Source organism: Haliotis rufescens, unplaced genomic scaffold (assembly GCF_023055435.1).
Source record: "Haliotis rufescens isolate VD_foot unplaced genomic scaffold, xgHalRufe1.0.p SCAF_18, whole genome shotgun sequence".
Lineage (NCBI taxonomy): Eukaryota > Metazoa > Mollusca > Gastropoda > Lepetellida > Haliotidae > Haliotis > Haliotis rufescens.
This window is the reverse complement of record NW_025963868.1, coordinates 24820107-24843522: the sequence shown is the minus strand read 5'-3', so window position 1 is coordinate 24843522 and position 23416 is coordinate 24820107. Positions and strand designations below refer to the sequence as shown.

At 42.0% G+C, this 23416-nt stretch overlaps 2 protein-coding genes across 4 annotated transcripts in view; both read left to right on the top strand.

Annotated features, from left to right (window-relative positions):
- The first annotated feature begins 1245 nt into the window (after nt 1-1245).
- Nucleotides 1246-2816, top strand: LOC124129775. The gene is made up of 2 exons (XM_046493177.2): nt 1246-1402; nt 2461-2816. Exons 1-2 carry the CDS (start codon nt 1319-1321, stop codon nt 2692-2694), a joined length of 318 nt encoding a protein of 105 aa, XP_046349133.1. The 5' UTR covers nt 1246-1318; the 3' UTR covers nt 2695-2816.
- Nucleotides 2817-7966: 5150 nt separating this feature from the next.
- LOC124132926 (beta-1,4-mannosyl-glycoprotein 4-beta-N-acetylglucosaminyltransferase-like) overlaps nt 7967-23416 on the top strand; it is a 96121-nt gene continuing 80671 nt past the window's right edge. For 2 of the 3 annotated variants that reach the window (XM_048398458.1, XM_048398457.1), the window contains exon 1: nt 7967-8331. The gene's annotated coding sequence lies outside the window, so the exon portion shown is untranslated. The remainder of the gene's footprint in view (nt 8332-23416) is intronic. The other variant, XR_007221885.1, reaches the window with a different exon arrangement.

The following is a 23416-nucleotide window of genomic DNA, read 5'->3' as shown; positions in this document are numbered from 1 at the left end:
GGGAAGATGTGTGTGCGTGCGTGTGTGCGTGCGTGCGTGCGTGCGTGCGTGCGTACATGCGTTGTGATACGAGGGTTGGCGAACATGTAGTGAGATGATTGTGTAAGTAAGTTAAGTGGTTGAGGATGTTGCAGGTATGAGCATTGATACATGCAGACTTGGGGTTGGGGGACTGGATGTGCCTGTACTGATGTCACACACACACACACACACACACACACACACACACACACACACACACACACACACACACACACACAGACAGACACAGACACACACCGACCACACACACACACACACATTAATTGTTTTATTAAATGTATCCTCGAGAGTCAGTAAAAAACTAGAAATAACTGCCTTTGTTCTGTAAATCTCACCAAGTTTCAGCTTTCGCCTCTTCCTTTGTGGAATGAGGTTTCACATTTGTAAAATGATCTCTGTTATCTGTCTGTACCATCAACTTAACTGCCCTCACCCCCTGCAGTTTTCCCGTCCCATATTGCCAAGCAGGTGACCCACAAGGAGGAATACGGCCCTCCCTCAGTCCAGAAGCATGAGTTATACTGTGCCTACCACAATAAGTTGTGAATACGTAGCCTTGCTGTGGCCAAACATTTTGCAACAATTTGGCAAACTTTGATATGTAAACAGCACATATAATTCAGTTTTATTTCATCTTAATATATCAGTTGAATCCCACTTGACCTTTGAAGATCCGGGTTAGAATAGGTCTTCAGCAACCAATGCTTGCCGTTATAGGCGACTATGCTTGTCCAAAAACCAAGACAGCTACGCGATAAATCGCAAAGAACAGAGAAGAAGGAAGCGATATATATTTCACGATAAAACCTTGTTCTATCATGACGTCATTTATGGAGATTCGTACATGCACTCGCAACTTGAGGACGTCGTAGATTTGACGTTATTTGTGAGAGGGAAGTGTCTAGTGAGTTGTTCCCAATAGATGTAGCTGGGGAAGGTAGATAAATTCAATGCCGGAACAATCGCATCCTAAAGTGAGACCGATATGACAATCGGTATTGGGAGAAAAGGTACTGTCAACGTAGATTGGAATGTTTCAAAATGGTCTCACCTGTTAACCGTTAAGTTAATGAAATGTTTGAAATTATATGTAGACAGTTTAATTGATAAGGCATCAGATATTTTTTTCTACAGAGGACTAAATGATTGTGTGTATTGTGTTTTAAAAAAACACTTTTTCCGCTGTTTAGTGTAAGTTATATGTACATGTAGTGTTCACGTCTGTGCAGGCTCCGACCTATACACGTACCTGGAAGGGCTACCAGAACGAGTAGTGATGATCATTAGTGCTGACCTGGCTCACACGCACCTGCCTGATGGACCCTACGGCTACTCCAATACGTCGGAGCCTTTTGATTTGGTAAGGCATCTTTGAATTTTCCGAAATGATGCTTCCACTCGATACGTCAGTCCGAGACCCGTGAAGATCCGGGGTAGAATATATCTTCAGCAACCCAGGCTTGCCGTAAAAGGCGACTATGCTTGTCGTAAAAGGCGACTAACGGGATCGGGTGGTCAGGCTCGCTGACTTGGTTGATGCATGTCATCGTATCCCAATTACGATGGTCTGGTCTATTTACAGACTGCCGTCATATAGCTGAAATATTGCTGAGTGCGGTGTTAAACAAACAAACAAACAAACCAACCAACCGATCCGAGGAACAGGTGGTCAGGCTCGGTGACTTGGTGGATGGCGAAGATCATCGCTCTGTTATGTACAGGCTGCCGTCATTTAGCTGAAATATTGCTGAACGTAGCGTTCAACAACATACAGACAAACAAACAACAAACAAACAAACAAACGTCAGAAGGTTGGTTTGGTTTAACTCTGCCCTGACCAGTGGTTTACATGGTGTCATCACCCGTGAAGATCCGGGGTAGAGTAGGTCTTTAGCAACCCATGCTTGCCTCAAGAGACGACTATGCTTGTCGTAAGAAGCGACTAACGGGACGGGATGGTCAGACTCGCTGACTTGGTTCGATCCAAAATATGTCAATCACTGGATTGTCTGGTCCAGACTCGATTACTTACAGACCGCCGTCATATAGTTGTGATATAGCTGAGTGCGGCGTTAAACAACAAACAAACAAACAACAACAAAAAACATCCCCGTCATTTCGTTCGTCCCACCGGAGACTATGCATGTCATCGATCCCAATCGTGGATCGATGCTCATGATATCAGTCACTGGATTGTCTAGTTCAGACTAGATTATTTACAGACCGCCATCATATAGCTGGAATATTGCTGAGTGCGGCGTTAAACAACAAACAAACAAATAATAGATCAGTTCGTACAATCCGAAGTTCGTTATTCAGATGAAAAAGAACCACTAAGTACCTATGGATAAGGCATTACATTCGTTTTAACCGACTATTTGAAATAACCGGAGTTGACTGACTACTTTATCCTTCCAGGCTGTAGGTGAGTGGGCGGGGTCACTGGACGAGCAGGCGCTACTGGTCACTGCCTCGCATTTGGTGGACAGTGCTCTCTCGTGTGGGTACACAGGCCTCGTCATGATGCACGGGGTGTTCTCTGCAGGAGGTCTGTTGTCATGGCAACCGGATCTCCTTGTCAACCATCACCCAAGTTACTACGGCATGATGGTTGCGTCGATCACAAGACGAAATATCGTGCAGATGCCCTGAATATACATTTGCAAAGTCAATATTGTACAGAATTAGAAGAATATTCATACTGGGTGAACGCCATGATCTCTTAACACCGTCGAGTGTATGTGATAAAACTGATTAAATGCTTTGTTGATAAAGTCTGTTTGCGTGTTGTTTAACGCCGTACTCAGCAATATTCCAGCTATATGACGGCGGTCTATAAATAATCGAATCTGGACCAGACAACCCCGTGATTGATATCATAAACATCGATCCACGCCATTGGGATCGATGACATGCATCACCAAGTCAGCGAGCCTGGCCACCCGATCCCGTTAGTCGCCTTTTACCACAAGCAAAGTCGCCTTTTACAGCAAGCATGGGTTGCTGAAGACCTATTCTACCCCGGATCTTCACGGGTCCTTTGTTGTTAAAACTATTAGCATTGTTGTTGTATGTCAGACTGATCTTATTTTGTAAAGTGCGTAAAACAATAAACGAAACCACAAGAAGGTACTTTTACAGCTAAAATGATTCGTGTGTAGCCATGCATTAAAGAAACGGCCTATAGCCTGAGGTATCACGAAACATGTCTCAAGGTGATGACCTCACACTAACCCCTGCATTCTCTCGGTGGAAATTTCTCCTGAGCTGGGGATGGTCCCACAATATTGCTGTTATTATATTGTACTTTATAGAGATAGGCGTTAACTGGGGTAGCAATTAACATATTAGTCCTGCACCATGACCGTGGAATATATTTATTTTATGAAAAAAACATAATCTAGAAATGCATACAAAAGCAAGTCTAGCCAGCTCAAGCTAGCTCTATTCCACAAAAAATCAGCATAGGGAATTTTTTTTTTTTAGTGTCAAGAAGGATCTTGTGTCATATAAGGTTTCAGAGACTAAATGTTAGTCTATTAACATATATATATATATATATATATAGTGCCAAATGAAAGCTATGAAACGGCATGAGTTTTGGAAGGTTGGGATTTTAATATCAAGTTTGTTTGTTTGTTGTTTAAAGCCGCATTCAACAATATTCCAGCTATGTAGATAATCGAGTATGGATCAGACAATCCAGTGATTAATGTCATGAGCATCGATCAACGCAATTGGGATCGATGACATGCATCAACCAAGCCAGCGATCCTGACCACCCGATCCCGTTAGTCGCCTATCACGACAAGCATAGCCGCCGTTTACGGTAGGCATGGGTTGCTGAAGACCTATTCTATCCCGGTTCATTACGGGTCTTTTAGTATCAAGAAATATTTCTTGCTTAAGAGATGATCTGAGTATCTGACTCAGCTAACCGTGGTGTGCCGCCAGGACGTCTGTCTTGTACTTTACTGGTTTCTTATTCAGGCGAATTTTCTCCATGAGGGCACTTTCGTTTCGGATGGATGTCGACGTTGCAAAATGTCAGATACGCATGCATAGTTGCCTTCAGACGGGTTCCGACTTCAAACCAATGACACGATTACCTTCACCTGATAGTACTATGGGTGCTTCTCGTCCACCTGACCGTAGCCACTTGTAGTCAGTGGAATAATTCTTATTCACCCAGTTTCATCAAATGTGATGGTATGGACGCCCTGACCGTGATGGTCATGAATGGTGCGGAGATACTGGGGTTGGTTGGTTGGTTTGATTGTTGTTTAACGCCGCACAATCCAGTGATTAATTTCATGAGCATCGATCAACGCAATTGGGATCGATGACATGCATCAACCAAGTCAGCGAGCCTGACCACCCGATCCCGTTAGTCGCCTTTTACGACAAGCATAGTCACCTTTTACGGCAAGCATGGGTTGCTGAAGACCTATTCTAGCCCGGATCTTCACGGGCCCGGAGATACTGTGACCTCATAGACAGGAGGGAATATTTGTCTCTGAAAACCTACGTGAAGTGTACTGAAAACAGTTCTCGTTGAGAGCAATAATTAATGTAGTCCCAGAAACATTAATTGTGTCTTAGTTTCCACCCTAGTCCTGCACCATGACCATGGAATATATTTATTTTATGAAAAATAATAATCTAGAAACGCATACAAAAGCAAGTCTAGCATGCTAAAGCTAGCTCTATTCCACAAATCGGCATAGGGAATTTTTATTTTATTTTTAGAGTCAAGAAGGATATTGTGTAATATAAGATTTCAGAGACTAAATGTTAGTCTATTTCCACACTACATGTCAGAGGAACCTCCTGATCATAAAGCTTTTACATTGTACGCCTTATCACCCCTGCACAAAAGTTGTCGAATATCCTTGTACCTACCGGTTTTTGTTTTTGAGACCACCCCTACCTTCATTGTAAAATTTATGATACCGTCCATTGTTGGTATGGAAGCCCCAGTGTTTAGGCAGTTCGGCTAATAGATGGTTTCCCGCTATCCCTCTTAAGCGTAAAGACCTTGTAAACATCTCCTACTGCAGACCCCATGCCGTGTACCATGGCTATGGCTTTGCTCGTATAATACAACATGCATCATGGGAGCAGTGTTGACAAAACAAACGGTCATTTTGTTATTTTCTTATATTCTCAGCTAGCATGTTCTCTAATTGACTTTTATGTGGATCAGATGTTTCATTAATAATAACTTTTATTATTATTATTTTTATTATTATTATTATTATTATTATTATTATTATTATATTATTATTATTATTACGGAGTCCCATGTGCATAATTCTATAGTCCGTTTCAGACTTCCCTCATTGGACTTACAACCCGTGAGTGAGTGAGTGAGTGAGTGAGTGAGTTGGGTTTAACACCGCTTTTCACAGTATTCCAGTTACATCACGGCGTGTCAGCTTAATGTGGGAGAAAAGCCCGAAGTGGCGCAGGCCTCAGACGTTTACCACTTCGGTGAAACCCACGAGCACGGGTATGGTGCTGACAAACCTAGAAACATAATCGGGGCGAACCGGGATTCGAACCCACAATCATCTGGCGTGCCTAAGAACGCAACTCTGCACAGCGAATCGCGGCGCCTTAGACGACTGAGCCACCCGTGCCCCCTACAACCAGTGAAGATTCCGGGGTAGAATAGGTCTTCAGCAACCCATGCTTGCCGTAAAAGGCGACTATGCTTGTCGTAAAAGGCGACTAACGGGATCGGGTGGTCAGGCTCGCTGACTTGGTTGATGCATGTCATCGATTCCAAAAGCGCGGATCGATGCTCATGATATCAATCACTGGATTGTCTGGTCCAGACTCGATTATTTACAGACCGCCGTCATATAGCTGGAATATTGCTGAGTGCGGCGTTAAACAGCAAATATACAATCAAAAATAATCATTGGACTAAATCTGAACCGGCTGATTTCGTTTGAATTTTTCTCCTGTAAAATTGTCGATAGGACTACAGGTATGTTAAATACTTCAAACCACAGGTAGGTAGATGGGTAGTTACATGATCCTTCAATAGGAACAGTCCGTAAAGCATTATTTCTTGTTTTAACGGGCAAAACGCAATTTTACGAGCATTTCCGACAGTACTTTTTTAGTCCTAGTTTTGTTTTAGTCTTTGTTTTCCTCGTTCAAAATGGAAAATATTTAATGATTTTATTATCATATTTACCCATGATCAAATAATTGGGAGCGTAGGAAACAGGATGAATCTAACCTTGTCATAGCATAACACAACATGTGTCATCTATGAACAGTATTTACCGTTACTATTCACGTGAGAAAGACATGACAGCGATAGCCTTATTCAGTCACTTGAATGTTCTTTTAGTTCATGACCTTCTTGAAAAAAATAAATTTGGCGGCCAGAAGAAGCATACATTTCAAACGTTGGTCAAATGGACGACACATTTATTTCCCAACCTGCATAAATTTGGGAAATACTGTCCATTCGTGTGGTGCTAAAAGACGTGAACAGATGGTACGCGTTGTTACCCTGCCTGGCGCTCGGCATTAAGGAGCTAAAACTCCAACTGCGGCATGGTATCTCAGTGGGCTAGAACGGCATTAGTCAGGACTAGTACAAGCAGACACACACACACACACACACACACACACACACACACACACACACACACACGGGCATGCACCTCACTATGTAAGTCCAGTAATCTTGAATGCGACGTTAAACCCCACCCCACCCCACCTCACCTCACCTCACCTCACCTCACCTCACCTCACCTCACCTCACCCCACCCCACCTCACCTCACCTCACCTTGAATCCCTCAGGGGTTGACCTACTGTGAGCCATACATGTACAACGATACGAAGACTTGCTCAGCGTTAGATCTGTATGTGTTATTTTTCAATAACTGCTGTAATAAAGAAGAAAAATCTAAATCGTTTATTTCACAGGGATGTGATTTATTACCAGTTGTGGTATTCAGCACAATTAATGTTATAGAAAAATCATAATTCTGCCAACGAACACTATCCATTTCGTTGAATGTTTTTTTTGATATATTCAAGCCATTTCGAACCATAAACAATTTACCCGAGTGACTAGATTAAATCTGCTCCACGCCGGGACAAAGCCCTGATTGTGATATAGCTTTGCATTATAAGCATCTGTCACACATCGCGTGATTTCTACCAAGTTATATAAATAAGGTGGCGGCTTCAAAAGATTGCACTACTGATGCTACCTAATTAACTGTTTCTAGGGCACATGTTCTCAAACGGTTAGGCTATTTTTTTAATTTATTTGTTGAACACATTTCTAATGACAGAAGGACACCTTTCAATTGTCCGCAGCAACTATTCCAACAAATACACGTGGCCACACATGAACTCGGCTCTTTAATACAATGTGACCCATGAAGATCCGGGGTAGAATAGGTCTTCGGCAACCCATGCTTGCTGTAAAAGGCGACTATGCATGTCATCGATCCCAATCGTGGATCGATGTTCATGATGTCAATCACTTGATTGTTCGATCCCCAGCCGCGTCATACCAAAAGACGTTAAAAGATGGTACTTGTTGTTACCCTGTCTGGCGCTCGGCATTTAAGGGCTGAAACAAGGACTGGTCGGCTCGGAGTCAGTATACTGTGTCTGAGTGGGGTATTCATGTTAAACTGCGGCATGGTATCTCAGTGAGCTAGCACTATACATCGGCATCAGTCCAGACTAGTACAAGCAGCCTCACACACACACACACACACACACACACACACACACACACACACACACACACACACATATACTTCCATGCACGTGGCTATATAAGTGCAATTAACTTGGACGCGACGTTAAACCCCATTTCACCTCACCTCACCTCACCAATCACTTGATTGCCTGGTCCAGACTGGATTTTTTACAGACCGCCGTCATGTAGCTGGAATATTGCTGAGTGCGGCGTTAAACAACAAACAAACAAACATAATACCCTGTCAGTTGTCAAGCAACAGTCTGTTTTATATAATGGGGATATTTGATTTTATTTTTTTGGTGGCAATACAAATAACTGACGCTCAACATTTAAAATGACGCTCCGATGACCGAGAAACATTTACCTGTTTTTGGCCTGCTTTATTAATAGTTATGTCCCACATATTCACCGGCTTCTCGCATTCATTTGAGCATTTACGTTTATGTAGGGAAGTAGCTAAAGCATACGCTGGGAACGACAACGAAGGGTGACACCGCTCGTGATTCATTTGTGTCGTATTCAAGCAAACGGGATTGTTTCTGTGAGTACTTCGGGTCATTTACGTGACACGCTTTACACATTTCATCTCTCTAATTATTCTCCACGCCTTCAATTTAAGATTTGCCGATTTGCTTAGTATTTTATTTGTCGAATGTGTTCATGAACAGTCAAATATGTGACGCATAATTATATCTGTTTCGGGTTCTGGCGACATGTCCATGATAAGCCGATTAAGAAATAGGAGTGAAACGACGACCATTCACGTTTTATCTTGTTTCACATCTTCTTAAATATTGGAAGGCCTGCCATCGCTGTGTTTCAGGGCTGCGCGCGCACACACACACACACACACACACACACACACACACACACACACACACACACACACACACACACGCACAGTCACGCACATACACGCATACACACACTCACACATAGACACAGACACGCATACTCACACAGGCACAGACACGCATACACACACTCACATACAAGCACGCATACAGACACTCGCACACACATATGCACTCTAACGTACACACTCACACGCAAGCACATACACACACACACATTTTGTCAAGCCTACTGAACATGTTGACGTATATAAAAAACATAACTAAATTATTTGCTGACGTGTTTTAAACCCCCAAAATGTCAATTAACAGAAATTGTAGTCGGAATTATAGGCTACTATTTTTGTACTGTAAATGCACTGTAAATCGTCAACTAAAGTAACAACAACAGTGAATGTCGTTAGGCTGGAGTGTGTTCGGATCACTGCAGTGGTCGCAAATCTTGCAAAACGCTAAGGTTTTCATACTGATATAACATATTTCAGAATTACCCTGGTGTTGGCACGATATTTGTGCAAATAAACAGAAATAACAGTTGCGCCTTTAACCTTTTTATTTCAGTAAATTTAAATATATGGAAAATATGCAAGGTATAAAAATATAATTTGTTTTCTAACAATATTCTATAAGAACCAATTTGAAACCCAGTGCTTGATATTTACATAACTAGATTTGTGGAACTGGCCTTCTTTTTAGTGCTGTTTGGTAAAATAAAGGTTTGCAAAACGACCTCTCCAATTGATCACAGCGCACGCAACATTTACGGGTTTATTGCAGAAACCAGTCTAATTACAATCTGATGATTTACTGATACATTCCTGATTCATAAAAGTTGCGTTAAAAAACCCTAAACAATCTTATTTTAATACGATACATTTCTATCACAGATCGCTTGTCAGAGTTGTTAGTTGGGTTTAAAGCTAAACTGAATTTAATTAAAAGTTAAATAGGAGTGTCACTTTGATGTGGGAGAAATGTCTGAATGATGCAGGTATTAGACGTTTTTTGTTTGTTTGTTTTGCTGTTTAACGTCGAAAATAGCGATATTTCAACTATATCACGGCGGTCTGTAACTAATAGAGTCTGGACCACACAATCCATTGATTGACATCATGAACACCAATCTATGCGATGACAGGCATCAACCAAATCAGAAAGTCTGACAACCCGATCTCGTTAGTCGCCTCTTACGACAAGCATGGCATGGGAAACTGAAGACCTACTCTAAACTCGGGGCTTTACGGGGCTTTTTAGACGTGTACCAGTTTGGTAAACTCACGGACATTCCAGCTATATGACGGCGGTCTGTAAATAATCGAGTCTGGACCAGGCAATCCAGTGATTGACATCATGAGTATCGATCCACGCACTTTGGATACGATGACAGCGAGCCTGACCACTCGATCCCGTTAGTCGCCTCATACGACAAGCATAGTCGCCTTTTACGACAAGCATGGGTAGCTGAAGTCCTATTCTACCGCGGATCTTCACGGGTATTGTTTAGCTTATATTGTTCTATATGTTACACAAACCAGTATATTATTTATACACTGTTCGTTAATCTTATAATTCAAGTTTTCTATCCCACAAAACTAAGTAAAATCATCTTTCAGCAAAGAATATTGCATCAATCGTACTGGTGTTTTTGTAACAAACACTACCTGATTGTCTTAAATGGAAACGAAAAGGTCAGATTTTTTTAACGTCAAGGAGTTGTGTCGCATAGCATCAGAACTGTGAAGATCCGGGTTAGAATTGATCTTCAGCAACCCATGCTTGTCGCAAGAGGCGACTAACGGGATCGGGTGGTCAGGCTTGCTGACTTGGTTGATGCATGTCATTTTATTCTATATAATTGTCTGGTCAAGTTTGCCGCCAATTTTCTGGAACATTGCTGAATGCGGCGTTAAACAACAAAGAAAGAATCAAACGCATGGTATCATCGCATTGGACAATCAAAATGTTTATTATGAAAACAAGCAACTTCTTTTCAGATAAAGCAAAATTGTATTCTTAATATCGTCGTTTGGGCTTTCACGTGCGATGGTGGGTTTATCTGAAGTACCATTGTGAGACCTGTCCAACCGTACCACACTGACCGAACTAGTTAGTGAAGTTTACTAGTTAGTGTCCATTCCAACACGAACACGAACATGTTAGTAGACTTTACTAACCAGTTAGTAAGTTTTTGAAAATTAGGCTTAAGTGGCCTTTTGTAGATAAGTACAATTTACTATGGATTGCTGTCAATCTTCAACAAAATCTTCTCACAATTGTCCACGTTTTACTACACGTTAGTAAAGTCTCGTTTCTTGGTCATTTTGCGATCCCTGTAGACAGCTACTGAATACAATTTGAAAAAAAACCAAGGAAATAACAAATGACATAAACAATACAGATAATGATTTTCACTGGTATTTTAAGTTTACTTACACAATTCTAAGAAAAATTAATTGACAGGTAAAATGTACAAATATTGTGTTACATTAGCAAACTTAAGAAACCTTCCTTCTTCGTCGAATACATGCTCTAAAAAACTAAATTTTGTCAGTCATAAAAGAATTACATAAACGTTACAAATCCAATATATACTTAACACACCGACTCATAATTACTTCCTTGTTGTCTCAAAATCGCGAGCGTGACACTGACCATAGAAATTACTATGTTCTTCGAAATGAAATGTATTTTTTACCAACATGGTTATTCTTTACAAACAGGGTATTATGGAAATTGAATTAAATAGATTTTTTTTTACTCCTTGCAAGAACTCATTTTGGCCCAATAGCGTCGACTACACATGCTATTATTCCCACACCGAAATAACATAATATCATATATTAACTTTTTTTCTAACCATATGTACTTGCATTTATCAACACACGTGAAACGTTTTATCTTTTCGCATGAAGAATCAATTTAATAGTGCACTGGCATTTTCCTTTATAATACCATAGCCAAGGTTTTGTTTATGTATAATAGTTAACCAAATATGAAACCATCAGCGGTGTTTTGATATTGCTGATATAGTCACATATGTTTACCCGATAAATATTGTTTCCTGACAATTGATATTCCCCAAGACAATACACAAGCTGTTTCCACTGAACAAGGACTTAGCCACAGGGAGCAGACCTATCGTTATCTATGTACGTAGTAAGCACGAGATTGTTCTTGGGGTTTTACGAGTTTGTATAACGAATTCGTGTTCGGATATACATTTATTATCACTATATACCCTGTTATGCAACATTGAAGATGCTTTTAAATTCCTTTGGGAGTTTTGTTTCCCTTTTTGATGTTGTAATATGATGTGAAAAATTTGTTTTTCAAGAGAATTAATAATTCGAACAAAATCACTTATCTGAGGAGATACCACATGTGTACAACATTGAAGATGCTTTTAAATTCCTGTGGGAGTTTTGTTTCCCTTTTTGATGTTGTGATATGATGTGAAAGATATTTTTTCAAGAGAATTAATAATTCGAACAAAATCACTTATCTGAGGAGATACCACATGTGTACAACATTGAAGATGCTTTTAAATTCCTGGTGGAGCTTTGTTTCCCTTTTTGATGTTGTAATATGATGTGAAAAATTTGTTTTTCAAGAGAATTAATAATTCGAACAAAATCACTTATCTGAGGAGATGCCACGTGTGAAAAAGTTGCTTCGGTGTGAGGCAGGTCATAAGTTGGTTATAAACTTTCCTGAATGTCATCGTGGACGTCAAAGACTGTGATTGCCTGTAAATCACCTCAGTTAATGTATGTGCCTTGATGCATGTCATCGACCCCAATTGCGTGGATCGTAGTTGATGATATCAATGGATTGTCTTGTCCAGACGCGATTATTTACAGACCGCCGTCATATAGCTGGAAAATTGCTGAGAGCGGCGTTAAACAACCAACCAGCCAACCAACCAACCAAGTGAATGTATGAACTAAACTGCAGACCTAAAATAACTTTGTGTCTCTTATTGTATTATATGGTTGATTTTCAATTGAAAGTGTCATAAGTTAGCGACATTATGTCCGAAACATTAACTATACTGACGCTTAGTCAGCACCCAAAGAATACGTGTTGTTGTTTTTACCCAATATAATTTGATTTAAAACTTTCAAAAATTTAAAAAGGTCAAATAATACACAGCTACTGATGGGTATATCTTAGACACCGTATCTTTAAAAATCAATCGATTTTCTTTTTTTCGACATAAATTTATAACATTTCGCACATGGTAGGGGTCATGTGATTGCAAATTCATTTTTTACCCCAGTCTTCATTGAACCATTTTATTGTTACATAAAATTACCCAGCCACAGATTACGTTTACAAACTGTCGCAAGACTGAATGATCATTAAATAGACATAATCAAATTTAACAAGATCTCTTTTTCAATTTTCAGTTTAATAAAATAACAAATTCGGTATACTTTCTTTTGCCTTTTTTACTATTTGTGATAAATGTTTTGGAATATACACTTCTGCTTAATTACAATGCAGTCACTTACAGTCTAAATGAGTGAGTGAGTTAAGTGAGTGAGTGAGTTTGATTTTATGCTGCTTTTAGCAATATTCCAGCAATATCACGGCGGGGTACACCAGAAATGGGCTTCACACATAATACCCATGCCGGGAATCGAACCCGGGTCTTCGGCGTGACGAGCGAACGCTTTAACCACTAGGCTACCCGACCGCCTCGGTTTAATGCTGCTTTCAACAGTATTCTAGTTATATCACGGCGTATCAGCTTAATGTGGGAGGAAAGCCCGAAGTGATGCAGGTCCAGTTAGCAGTATCCAGGTTAATGATGTCTGGGTTAGCAGTGTCGGAGTTAATAGTGTCCAGGTTAACAGTGTCCGGGTTAATGATGTCTGGGTTAGCCGTATCCAAGTTAATGATGTCTGGGTTAACAGTGTCGGAGATAAGAGTGTCCAGGTTAACAGTGTCCTGGTTAATGATGTCTGGGTTAGCAGTATCCAGGTTAATGATGTCTGGGTTAGCAGTGTCGGAGTTAAGAGTGTCCAGGTTAACAGTGTCCGGGTTAATGATGTCTGGGTTAGCAGTATCCAGGTTAATGATGTCTGGGTTAACAGTGTCGGAGTTAAGAGTGTCCAGGTTAACAGTGTCCTGCTTACTGATGTCTGGGTTAGCAGTATCCAGGTTAATGATGTCTGGGTTAGCAGTGTCGGAGTTAAGAGTGTCCAGGTTAACAGTGTCCGGGTTAATGATGTCTGGGTTAGCAGTATCCAGGTTAATGATGTCTGGGTTAGCAGTGTCGGAGTTAAGAGTGCCCAGGTTAACAGTGTCCGGGTTAATGATGTCTGGGTTAACAGTGTCGGAGTTAACAGTGTCCAGGTTAACAGTGTCCTGGTTAATGATGTCTGGGTTAGCAGTATCCAGGTTAATGATGTCTGGGTTAGCAGTGTCGGAGTTAACAGTGTCCAGGTTAACAGTGTCCTAGGTTAATGATGTCTGGGTTAGCAGTATCCAGGTTAATGATGTCTGGGTTAGCAGTGTCGGAGTTAAGAGTGTCCAGGTTAACAGTGTCCGGGTTAATGATGTCTGGGTTAGCAGTATCCAGGTTAATGATGTCTGGGTTAGCAGTGTCGGAGTTAGGAGTGGCCAGGTTAACAGTGTCCGGGTTAATGATGTCTGGGTTAACAGTGTCGGAGTTAACAGTGTCAAGGTTAACAGTGTCCGGGTTAATGATGTCTGGGTTAGCAGTATCCAGGTTAATGATGTCTGGGTTAACAGTGTCGGAGTTAAGAGTGTCCAGGTTAACAGTGTCCTGGTTAATAATGGAGTCTGGACCAGACGATCCATTGATTGATATCAGTAGCATCGATCCACGCAATTGGAATCGATGACATGCATCAACCAAGTCAGCGAGCCGGACCACCCGATGCCGTTAGTCGCCTTTTACGACTAGCATAGTCGCCTTTTACAGCAAGCATGGGTTGCTGAAGACCTATTCTACCCCTTATCTTCACGGGTTACCGCTGTAGATGTCAATATTGCCTCAGCCAATGTAGCATCAGTGGAGGCAGTGGATGTCTACGTTTTCGATGTTGAGATAGCAGGACCAGAGGCGGCAGATCCCAAAAGGGCACTAAACCCCAAACACAGGAACCCTCCTGTATTTGTGTTAACACTATAAAACTACCATGATTTCTGACAGAAACAACATTTGCCTGTCTTTTCTAAATGCCAATACCCGGCTTAGCTAATGACTTCATGCGAGCATCCAAGACGTTTCTCATTCCCTTGAAATAAGGAGACTCGTAAACGTTAACCTCTATATTATGATGGTTTGACACTTTCGTATTCAAACCGTCACAATATCTAGAATTAGCCTTGGGGAATTAGCTCGGGATCGGGCACCACCTTCAAAGAAACCAAACAAAGTGTCTATGGCCAGCTCCTTTTGGGGGGATTTCTCGACAGTCATTCACATTTAAAATAAGAAATATATTTACATATAAAGAACAAAGTCATATAAAACATTTACAGTTTCCATAAAAGAAGCAGTTATCACAATAGTGCGTGATATTAAACAACGATTATGCATAAGAGTGTAAATGTCATGATATACCAATGTATCATGGGCTAAGTGATAAAACAACCAATTACAAATAACAATATTAAGTCAGTCTACAAAGATACCTGTGAACATAGCTTACATAATCTTATGTGATACTTATTTTCAGCCACTCCTAATTATGATTACGCCTTGCTAAATGGGAGTGCCATAAGGTATGTCTTATTTACGTATAAACCTAGTTAAACCCAATATCGGTATCGAATGTACGCAGATTTTTAAATAAAAATAACAACATGCGTTGGCTGTACTTCTGAGCATATATCATTCATTGTCTTATGCTGGTATATGTTATACTTGAAGGCCATGTTTATAATTCATCTAAACTACCGCAGCAAACAAACTATATCTGATAGCATCCACATACACCGAGTTAACGGGCCCATTAACAAATGTCCATTCACATTACTCAATGGTATAATATATGGATATATGTACATTTTTAGGCATTGCTCGTAATGTAGACATGTTTGCTGAAGCTGTGTTACAAATGCATTATGCTCAGACCTATGTAAGTACAAGAGAGTTACCTATCTTATTTGTACATCGCTAACAGATTAACTAAATGATTACATGGATATTAGTTCTGATTTTAGCTCTGGCTTAGTTGTGCTATTAGCATAAATATGTGTGATGTGAATACATCATATATTAGCTACAGAAATTAACGTTTTCTGCCAGGCTAGATCCATCAAATAACTCTTATAAAAAATATTTAAAACAGTCTGGATTCTGTTTATGAACAAGTAATACATGCAATGTATGGTTCATCATAGAATCCTTACATTAAAAGATAATGTACATACCTCGTGTGACATAAAAGGTCTGATCAAAGTGAAATAGTTCGTCTGCATTTACGCGACATTTTCACATATACAAATAACCGAATCACACTAAAATATCAACACGCAGATAAAATACACAGCTTGCTACCACGACACCCGAATGTTAACATCTTATTTCCGACTCGGAACATGTTTGATATTCAATATATGCTATACTGTGGAGTTAATACTTAAACGATAGTTTTGTCTAAACCTAACGCACATACATTTGACAGATAAGTCCGTTAAATAGATACAACCCACTTAATATATTTACACTTATACATGGTCAATAACATAAGATTAAATACCTTTACAGCTGATAATATTGCTCCATATACGATACAAATTATAAAACAATTTAACTTATAAGTTTAGAGAAATAGTAAAGTGAACATGACTTACCTTCAACGAAACCAAACAAAGTGTCTATGGCCAGCTCCTGTATTGGGGACTTCTCGACAGTGAGGTACCCCCGGGGCTAGCCAGTATATATACATGTACTCTAGACACCTTGAATGGTCACGAATTTACTGCATGTTCAATTATCAGCTTGATAAGAAAATTTGAGTTCGTGCGCCGAGAATAGGGATTAAGGCTTGCCTAAGAAGTTTGACCAAGTGATGTCCACATAAGTTGAATAATAATTGATGAAGTAGTCCGAAAATATTGATATGAGTTGGATGTATCAGCGCTAGCAAACGTGTGACAAGCGCTCATTGCGATGGAGGCTGAGACACGTACAGATAGATGATACTGACCATGCTCCAAGGATGTTAATATGTAATTTTCTAGATAGCTGCGACCTTCACATGTGAGACTGATTGAATACAGCACCTTACATTTAACTTAATATAACACAATAAAGACTATTACCACAGTTAACTATTATATAAATATTGAGGAAAAAATGACCAATTTTACAACAATGACAATATCATGTCTTCAGCGATAGTATTGTAATGACGCGATCAGTTCATATAACGTATTCCCTCGATATTTTTCACCCTTTAGGTTCCGTACTTCCACCAAGAAACGCATGAGAGTTTTATTAATATCTGTTTCACGATGCGAAAGGGCAATACTGTCGGTGAGGTGAGGTGAAATGGGTTTAACGTCGCGTCCAAGATTATTGCACTTATATAGCGACGTGCATGCACGTGTGTGTGTGTGTGTGTGTGTGTGGCTGCTTGTACTAGTCCGGACTGATGCCGATGTACAGTGCTAGCTCACTGAGATACCATGCCGCAGTTTAACATGAATACCCCACTCAGACACAGTATACTGACTCCGAGCCGACCAGTCCTTGTTTTAGCCCCTTAATGCCGAGCGCCAGACAGGGTTACAACAAGTACCATCTTTTAACGTCTTTTTGTATGACGGGATCGAACCCTGGACCTTCCGCTCTCCGGGCGGACGCTCCACCACTAGACCACGGAGGCGGTCACTGTCGGGGTTTAACACGACGTCATCACGTAAACCCATGGGATTGTCTTTCCTTGACCCGCGCTTGGAAGACGTTGAGGGCCCACCTGCTCTTGTTTTCTGTGGTCCGAGAAAAAGCAGAATTACAAAGACGTTGCAGATCATGCTCTGACACAGGATTGCTAAACGGTTAGGGATTCCACCTGCGTTATTTCCGGAAATACTGTCTGCGTCATCAATGGTATGAGTAGTAACGGGAATTTGTATGGCCTGGGGAATACTTGCTTCTACGTATACGTGTTGAGAGAGTTCCACCAAATCTGTATCATTTCCAGACAATTGATCTGATTCCAAGATATCACTTTTACCCACATCAAAATCTGGTACAGCCACGTCAAGTGTTTCAGTATGAGTATTTATGGGTCTTTCAAAATCAGAATTAAATGCTGCCTGGTACGAGCTTCGAAAGTGACTTTGTGTAATGAATGTTCATCACGTACAAAGACTGAAAGCTAAATGAGAAATCGCACGTGCTTCTCCGCGCTCATATAAGACGAGACCTCCAATAGTTTTGCTCGAACTTTAGCGCGTTCATGCGCGCAGTTCCAATCGATTCAGCATTAACAAGAACAACCCTCCATTATATATGCACGTGCATATTGGGTGGACATTAGTTTAACATGTATTTTGAATGGGACTTTGTTTTAAGTTGGATATGGTCCGAAAAGTCACGATTATATTTGCACGTGGGGCAGGTTCTCGGCCCGACGGCCTTGAATTGACCCGACGTGCAAAAATAATCGTGACTTTTCGGACAATATCCTACACTGAGAAACACCGTCACTGTCCAGCTCTGGACTCTAAATATGTAGCCGTGGTTAACTCAAAATTCACTGATGATATCAGCCATGTTGTATGACAGTGCAGTGTTGAAATTCTCCATTTGAGGGCAACAATGTCACTGATCAGTGATGAATTCCCTTAATTTCAAAAGTTGAATAATAAATAATAATAATAATTATACTATTTATCGGTTAGTGGTGGGTTGTGGTCGGTTTTCAGCTGAGGGCTTGGATCGGCTCACAGACAAGACACTTGATATGGCGCCTTTTCTTACAACAATTGTGTGTGTTAATTCTCAACAACCCGCATAGGCTGTCAAAAGCGGTGCTTAATGGATGGGCTTGTGTCTGGGACAGACTTGCTTCTTTACAGGCCGGGGGGCACGGGTGTCCCAGTCATCTAAGGCACCGCGATTCGCTGTGCAGAGTTGCGTCCCTCAGGCACGCCAGAAACCTATTATTGTGGGTTCGAATCCCGGTTCGCCCCGATTATGTTTCTAGGTTTGTCAGCACCATACCCGTGCTCGTGGGTTTCACCGAAGTGGTAAACGTCTGAGACCTGCATCACTTCGGGCTTTCCTCCCCCATTAAGCTGACACGCCGCGATATAACTGGAATACTGTTAAAAGCGGCGTAAAACCCAACTCACTCACTTTACAGGCCGTCACGATATAGGACAAAGTTTTTGTCATACGGTACCATGAAGATCCGGGAGAGAATAGGTCTTCAGCAACCCAGGCTTGTCGTAAGAGGCGACTAACGAGATCGGGTGGTCAGACTCGCTGACTTGGTTGATGCATGTCAGCGTATCCCAATTGCGTGGATCGATGCTCATTATGTCAATCACTGGATTGTCTGGTCCAGACTCAATTATTTACAGACCGCCGTCGTTTAGTAGGAATATTGCTGAGTGCGGCCTTTTACAACAAACAAACAAACAAACAAACAAAACCCAAATCATGTCGGGCTCTTTCCCACATTTTCGTGGACAAGCTCGCTCACACACTCACTCACAATATTAATCTTCACGTGCGGGCGTGGTATCTCAGTGGGTAGCACGTACTGAAAATACGGTAAAAAGTTTGGACGAGTACAAGCAGCTACACACACACACACACACACACACGCATTATAAGTGCAATAATCTCCAATGCGACGGAAACATAATTTGGCTTCCCCTTTCGCTACCCCCTTCAAGTCCTTGAGGTGAATGCGGAGGTCACATAGTGTCAAGTGACGAGATACACGGGAACGCTTTTGGCTCTAGTTCTATCTTTTAACTGCATTGTTGAGGGGTGATGACAGGTCAAGGGTAGGTCACTTTCTCTTCAGCAGTGTAGAAACAGAGCAGCTTAGTAACGTTCACGTAGTAGCGCAGTAACGAATATGTAGTAGCATTGTATCATGGGTGCAAGCCGTTTTAACATTTAATACCGAATCACTGATACCGTTAGCTCTTTCCATGATGCCAGTATTTAGAATAATACAGTTGTTTCCTAACAAATATTTTCAAAATGTAACCATAATTTTATTGCAAAATTTCAACAATTTTTTGTGTGTATCGAATTTTGAGCTATTAAAGAGATATTTTATTTGTATACTTTTGGTTTAACATAAAACTCTTTATGAACAAAACATTTCCTATTGTTTTCAAATGCTTGACATACAAATAGATAGAACACGTCCCATTTTAATTCTGGAAAACCATTTGTTCAGAAACTCCCCGCGCTGTGGCCAGTCTCACTAATAGTATACAAACTTAAGGTATTTACAAAATCCAACATGCTGTTATATTTGTACATACCAGGGAAGCAGAAATGAAAAAAGACTCAAAATTTAAACAGTGGCCCATGAGCGAGAATACTTTCATTTGCTGAAATTTCATGATTTTGTTTTGCAAATAAAAGGTCACTTTCTCTACAGAAGCGTAGAAACAGCAGCTTAGTAACGTTCACGTAGTTGCGTAGTAACGAATATGTCTAACATTGTATCATGTGTGCGCTGTTATAGCAACCGTTTTAACATTTAATACCGAATCACTGATATCATTACCTCTTACCATGATGCCAGTATGTATGTAATTATATCATGAAATTAATTAAATTTATTTGGAAAAAGGATTTTGTCGGTTATATTTTATTCTTTCCTTTTAATGCTTCAGGTTATCTAATGATGACGCGAAGACAAACATTTTGCCATTGAAGATGGAAGTTGGTTACAACCTGATACATATAGGGGATAACGACTGAAATATTCCCACAGTCGAATAAGAACATGTTTAAAAAAGCAAGGTCAGAGTTCCAAGTTCATATGATCACGACCCGTGAAGATCCGGGGTAGAATAGGTCTTCACCATCCCATGCTTGTTGTAAATGCGACTATGCTTATCGTAAAAGGCGACTAACGGGATCGGGTGGTCAGGATCGCTGACTTGTTTTATGCATGTCATCCTATCCCAATTGCGTGGATCGATGCTCATGATGTCAATCACTGGACTGTCTGGTCCAGACTCGATTATTTACCGACCTCCGTCATATATCTGGAATATTGCTGAGTGCGGCGTTAAACAACAAACGAAACAAAAAAATCATATGGACACGATATAAACTGAGTAGAAAGTGCACAACGCGTGCGACATACGCATAATGCCGGAAAGCGCACAACGTGTGCGACATACGCATAATGCCGGAAAGCGCACAACGTGTGCGACATTCGCATAATGCCGGAAAGCGCACAACGTGTGCGACATACGCATAATGCCGGAAAGCGCACGTTAATAGTAAGTACGAAAGTACAACGAGTTTGTCTTTGATGAAATTGAAAATTTAAAGAATTTCGTTTACAAATCTATTAAAAGCACACACATAGCAACATTAGAAAACAACCTTTAGAATAAACAAACGTGTTCTTGTTACTATCAATCTAGTCAAACAGGTTATCTTCAACAAACAGCATCCCCATTGTCAACGCACCATTCACCACATTCAGGCAATCAGTTCAGCATTAAATGGCCCCGACCTGTCTGTGTTCAGATGGGCGGGCTAACCACGAAGCAAGCAGCGGCTGACTGTGTCCATGTAATTCCCCGGCACCCTATGATAAATGTTGGACAGCACACCTGATATGTTATACGTATATTTGACGAAAACTTACACATTTTTATAGGGGATCCTTTCCACATTTGCCGGCGGATCCCATCAATTTATATAAAATTCGCAAATAAACCAGAGAAGAAAGATTTTGTTTCAACTGCCAAAGTGAATGAATATGGTCTTACGCCATTTCCAGCAATATTCGAACAAGACCACTGCGGGGGACACCAGAAATAAGCTTTACACATTTTAACTATCAGAGCATAATTATGATGTAATTGTAACTAAAAAAAGTGTTTTGTACCGATAAAATGATAAAACGAGGGAGGGAGAGAAGGAGAGGGAGGGGGAAAGGGAGAGGGAGAGAGAGAAGGAAAGGGAGAGGGGAGGGAGAGAGAGAGAGGGGGACAGAGAGAAGGAAAGTGAGAGGGGCAGGGAAGGAGAGGGAGAGGGAGAGAGAGAAGGAAAGTGAGAGGGGGAGGGAAGGAGAGGGAGAGGGAGAGAGAGAAGGAAAGGGAGAGGGGAGGGAAGGAAAGGGAGAGGGAGAGAGAAGGAAAGGGAGAGGGGAGGGAAGGAGAGGGAGAGGGAGGGAGAGAAGGAAAGTGAGAGGGGGAGGGAAGGAGAGGGAGAGGGAGAGAGAGAAGGAAAGTGAGAGGGGGAGGGAAGGAGAGGGAGAGGGAGAGAGAGAAGGAAAGGGAGAGGGGAGGGAAGGAAAGGGAGAGGGAGAGAGAAGGAAAGGGAGAGGGGAGGGAAGGAGAGGGAGAGGGAGGGAGAGAAGGAAAGTGAGAGGGGGAGGGAAGGAGAGGGAGAGGGAGAGAGAGAAGGAAAGTGAGAGGGGGGGAGAGAAGGATAGGGTGAGGGGAGGGAAGGAGAGGGAGAGGGAGAGAGAGAAGGAAAGTGAGAGGGAGAGGGAGAGAGAGAAGGATAGGGTGAGGGGAGAGCAGGAAAGGGAGAGGGAGAGAGAAGGAAAGGGAGAGGGGAGGGAAGGAAAGGGAGAGGGAAAGAGATGGAAAGGGAGAGGGAAGGAGAGGGAGAGGGAGAGAGAAGGAAAGGGAGAGGGAGAGAGAAGGAAAGGGAGAGGGGGAAGGAGAGGGAGAGGGGGAAGGAGAGGGAGAGGGGGAAGGAGAGGGAGAGGGGGAAGGAGAGGGAGAGGGAGAGGGGGAAGGAAAGGGAGAGGGGGAGGGAAGGAGAGGGAGAGGGAGAGAGAGAAGGAAAGTGAGAGGGGGAGGGAAGGAGAGGGAGAGGGAGGGAGAGAAGGAAAGTGAGAGGGGGAGGGAAGGAGAGGGAGAGGGAGGGAGAGAAGGAAAGTGAGAGGGGGAGGGAAGGAGAGGGAGAGGGAGAGAGAGAAGGAAAGGGAGAGGGGAGGGAAGGAAAGGGAGATGGAGAGAGAAGGAAAGGGAGAGGGAGAGAGAAGGAAAGGGAGAGGGGGAAGGAGAGGGAGAGGGAGAGAGAGAAGGAAAGGGAGAGGGGGAGGGAAGGAGAGGGGAAAAGAGAAGGAAAGGGAGAGGGGAGGGAAGGAGAGGGAGAGGGGAGGGAAGGAGAGGGAGAGGGAGAGAGAGAAGGAAAGGGAGAGGGGGAGGAGAGGGAGAGGGGGGGGGGAGAGAGAAAAGGAGAGGGAGAGGGGAATGGAAGTAGAGGGAGAGAGAAGTAGAGGAGAGAGAGAAGGAGAGGGAGAAGGAGGGTGGGAAGGAGAAGGAGAGGGAGATAGAGAAGGAAAGGGAGAGGGGAAGGGAAGGAGAGGGAGGGAAGTAGAGGGGAAAGAGAAGGAGAGGGAGAGGGAGAGGGAGGGTGGGAAGGAGAGGGAGAGAGAGAAGGAAAGGGAGAGGGGAAGGGAAGGGGAGGGAGAGGGAGGGAGGGAGAAAGAAAAGGAGAGGGAGGTAGACAAGGAAAGGGAAGGGGAGAGGGAGAAAGAGAAGGAAAGGGAGAGGGGATGGAAGTAGAGGGAGAGGGAAGTAGAGGGAGAGAGAGTGAAAGAGAGGGAGAGG

Bases quoted from the DNA above. Each gene is read 5' to 3' on its own strand.
- LOC124129775 (XM_046493177.2), top strand. From the start codon at position 1,319: ATGATCATTAGTGCTGACCTGGCTCACACGCACCTGCCTGATGGACCC. The intron at 1,403-2,460 runs GTAAGGCATCTT...TTATCCTTCCAG, and splicing joins CGTCGGAGCCTTTTGATTTG to GCTGTAGGTGAGTGGGCGGG.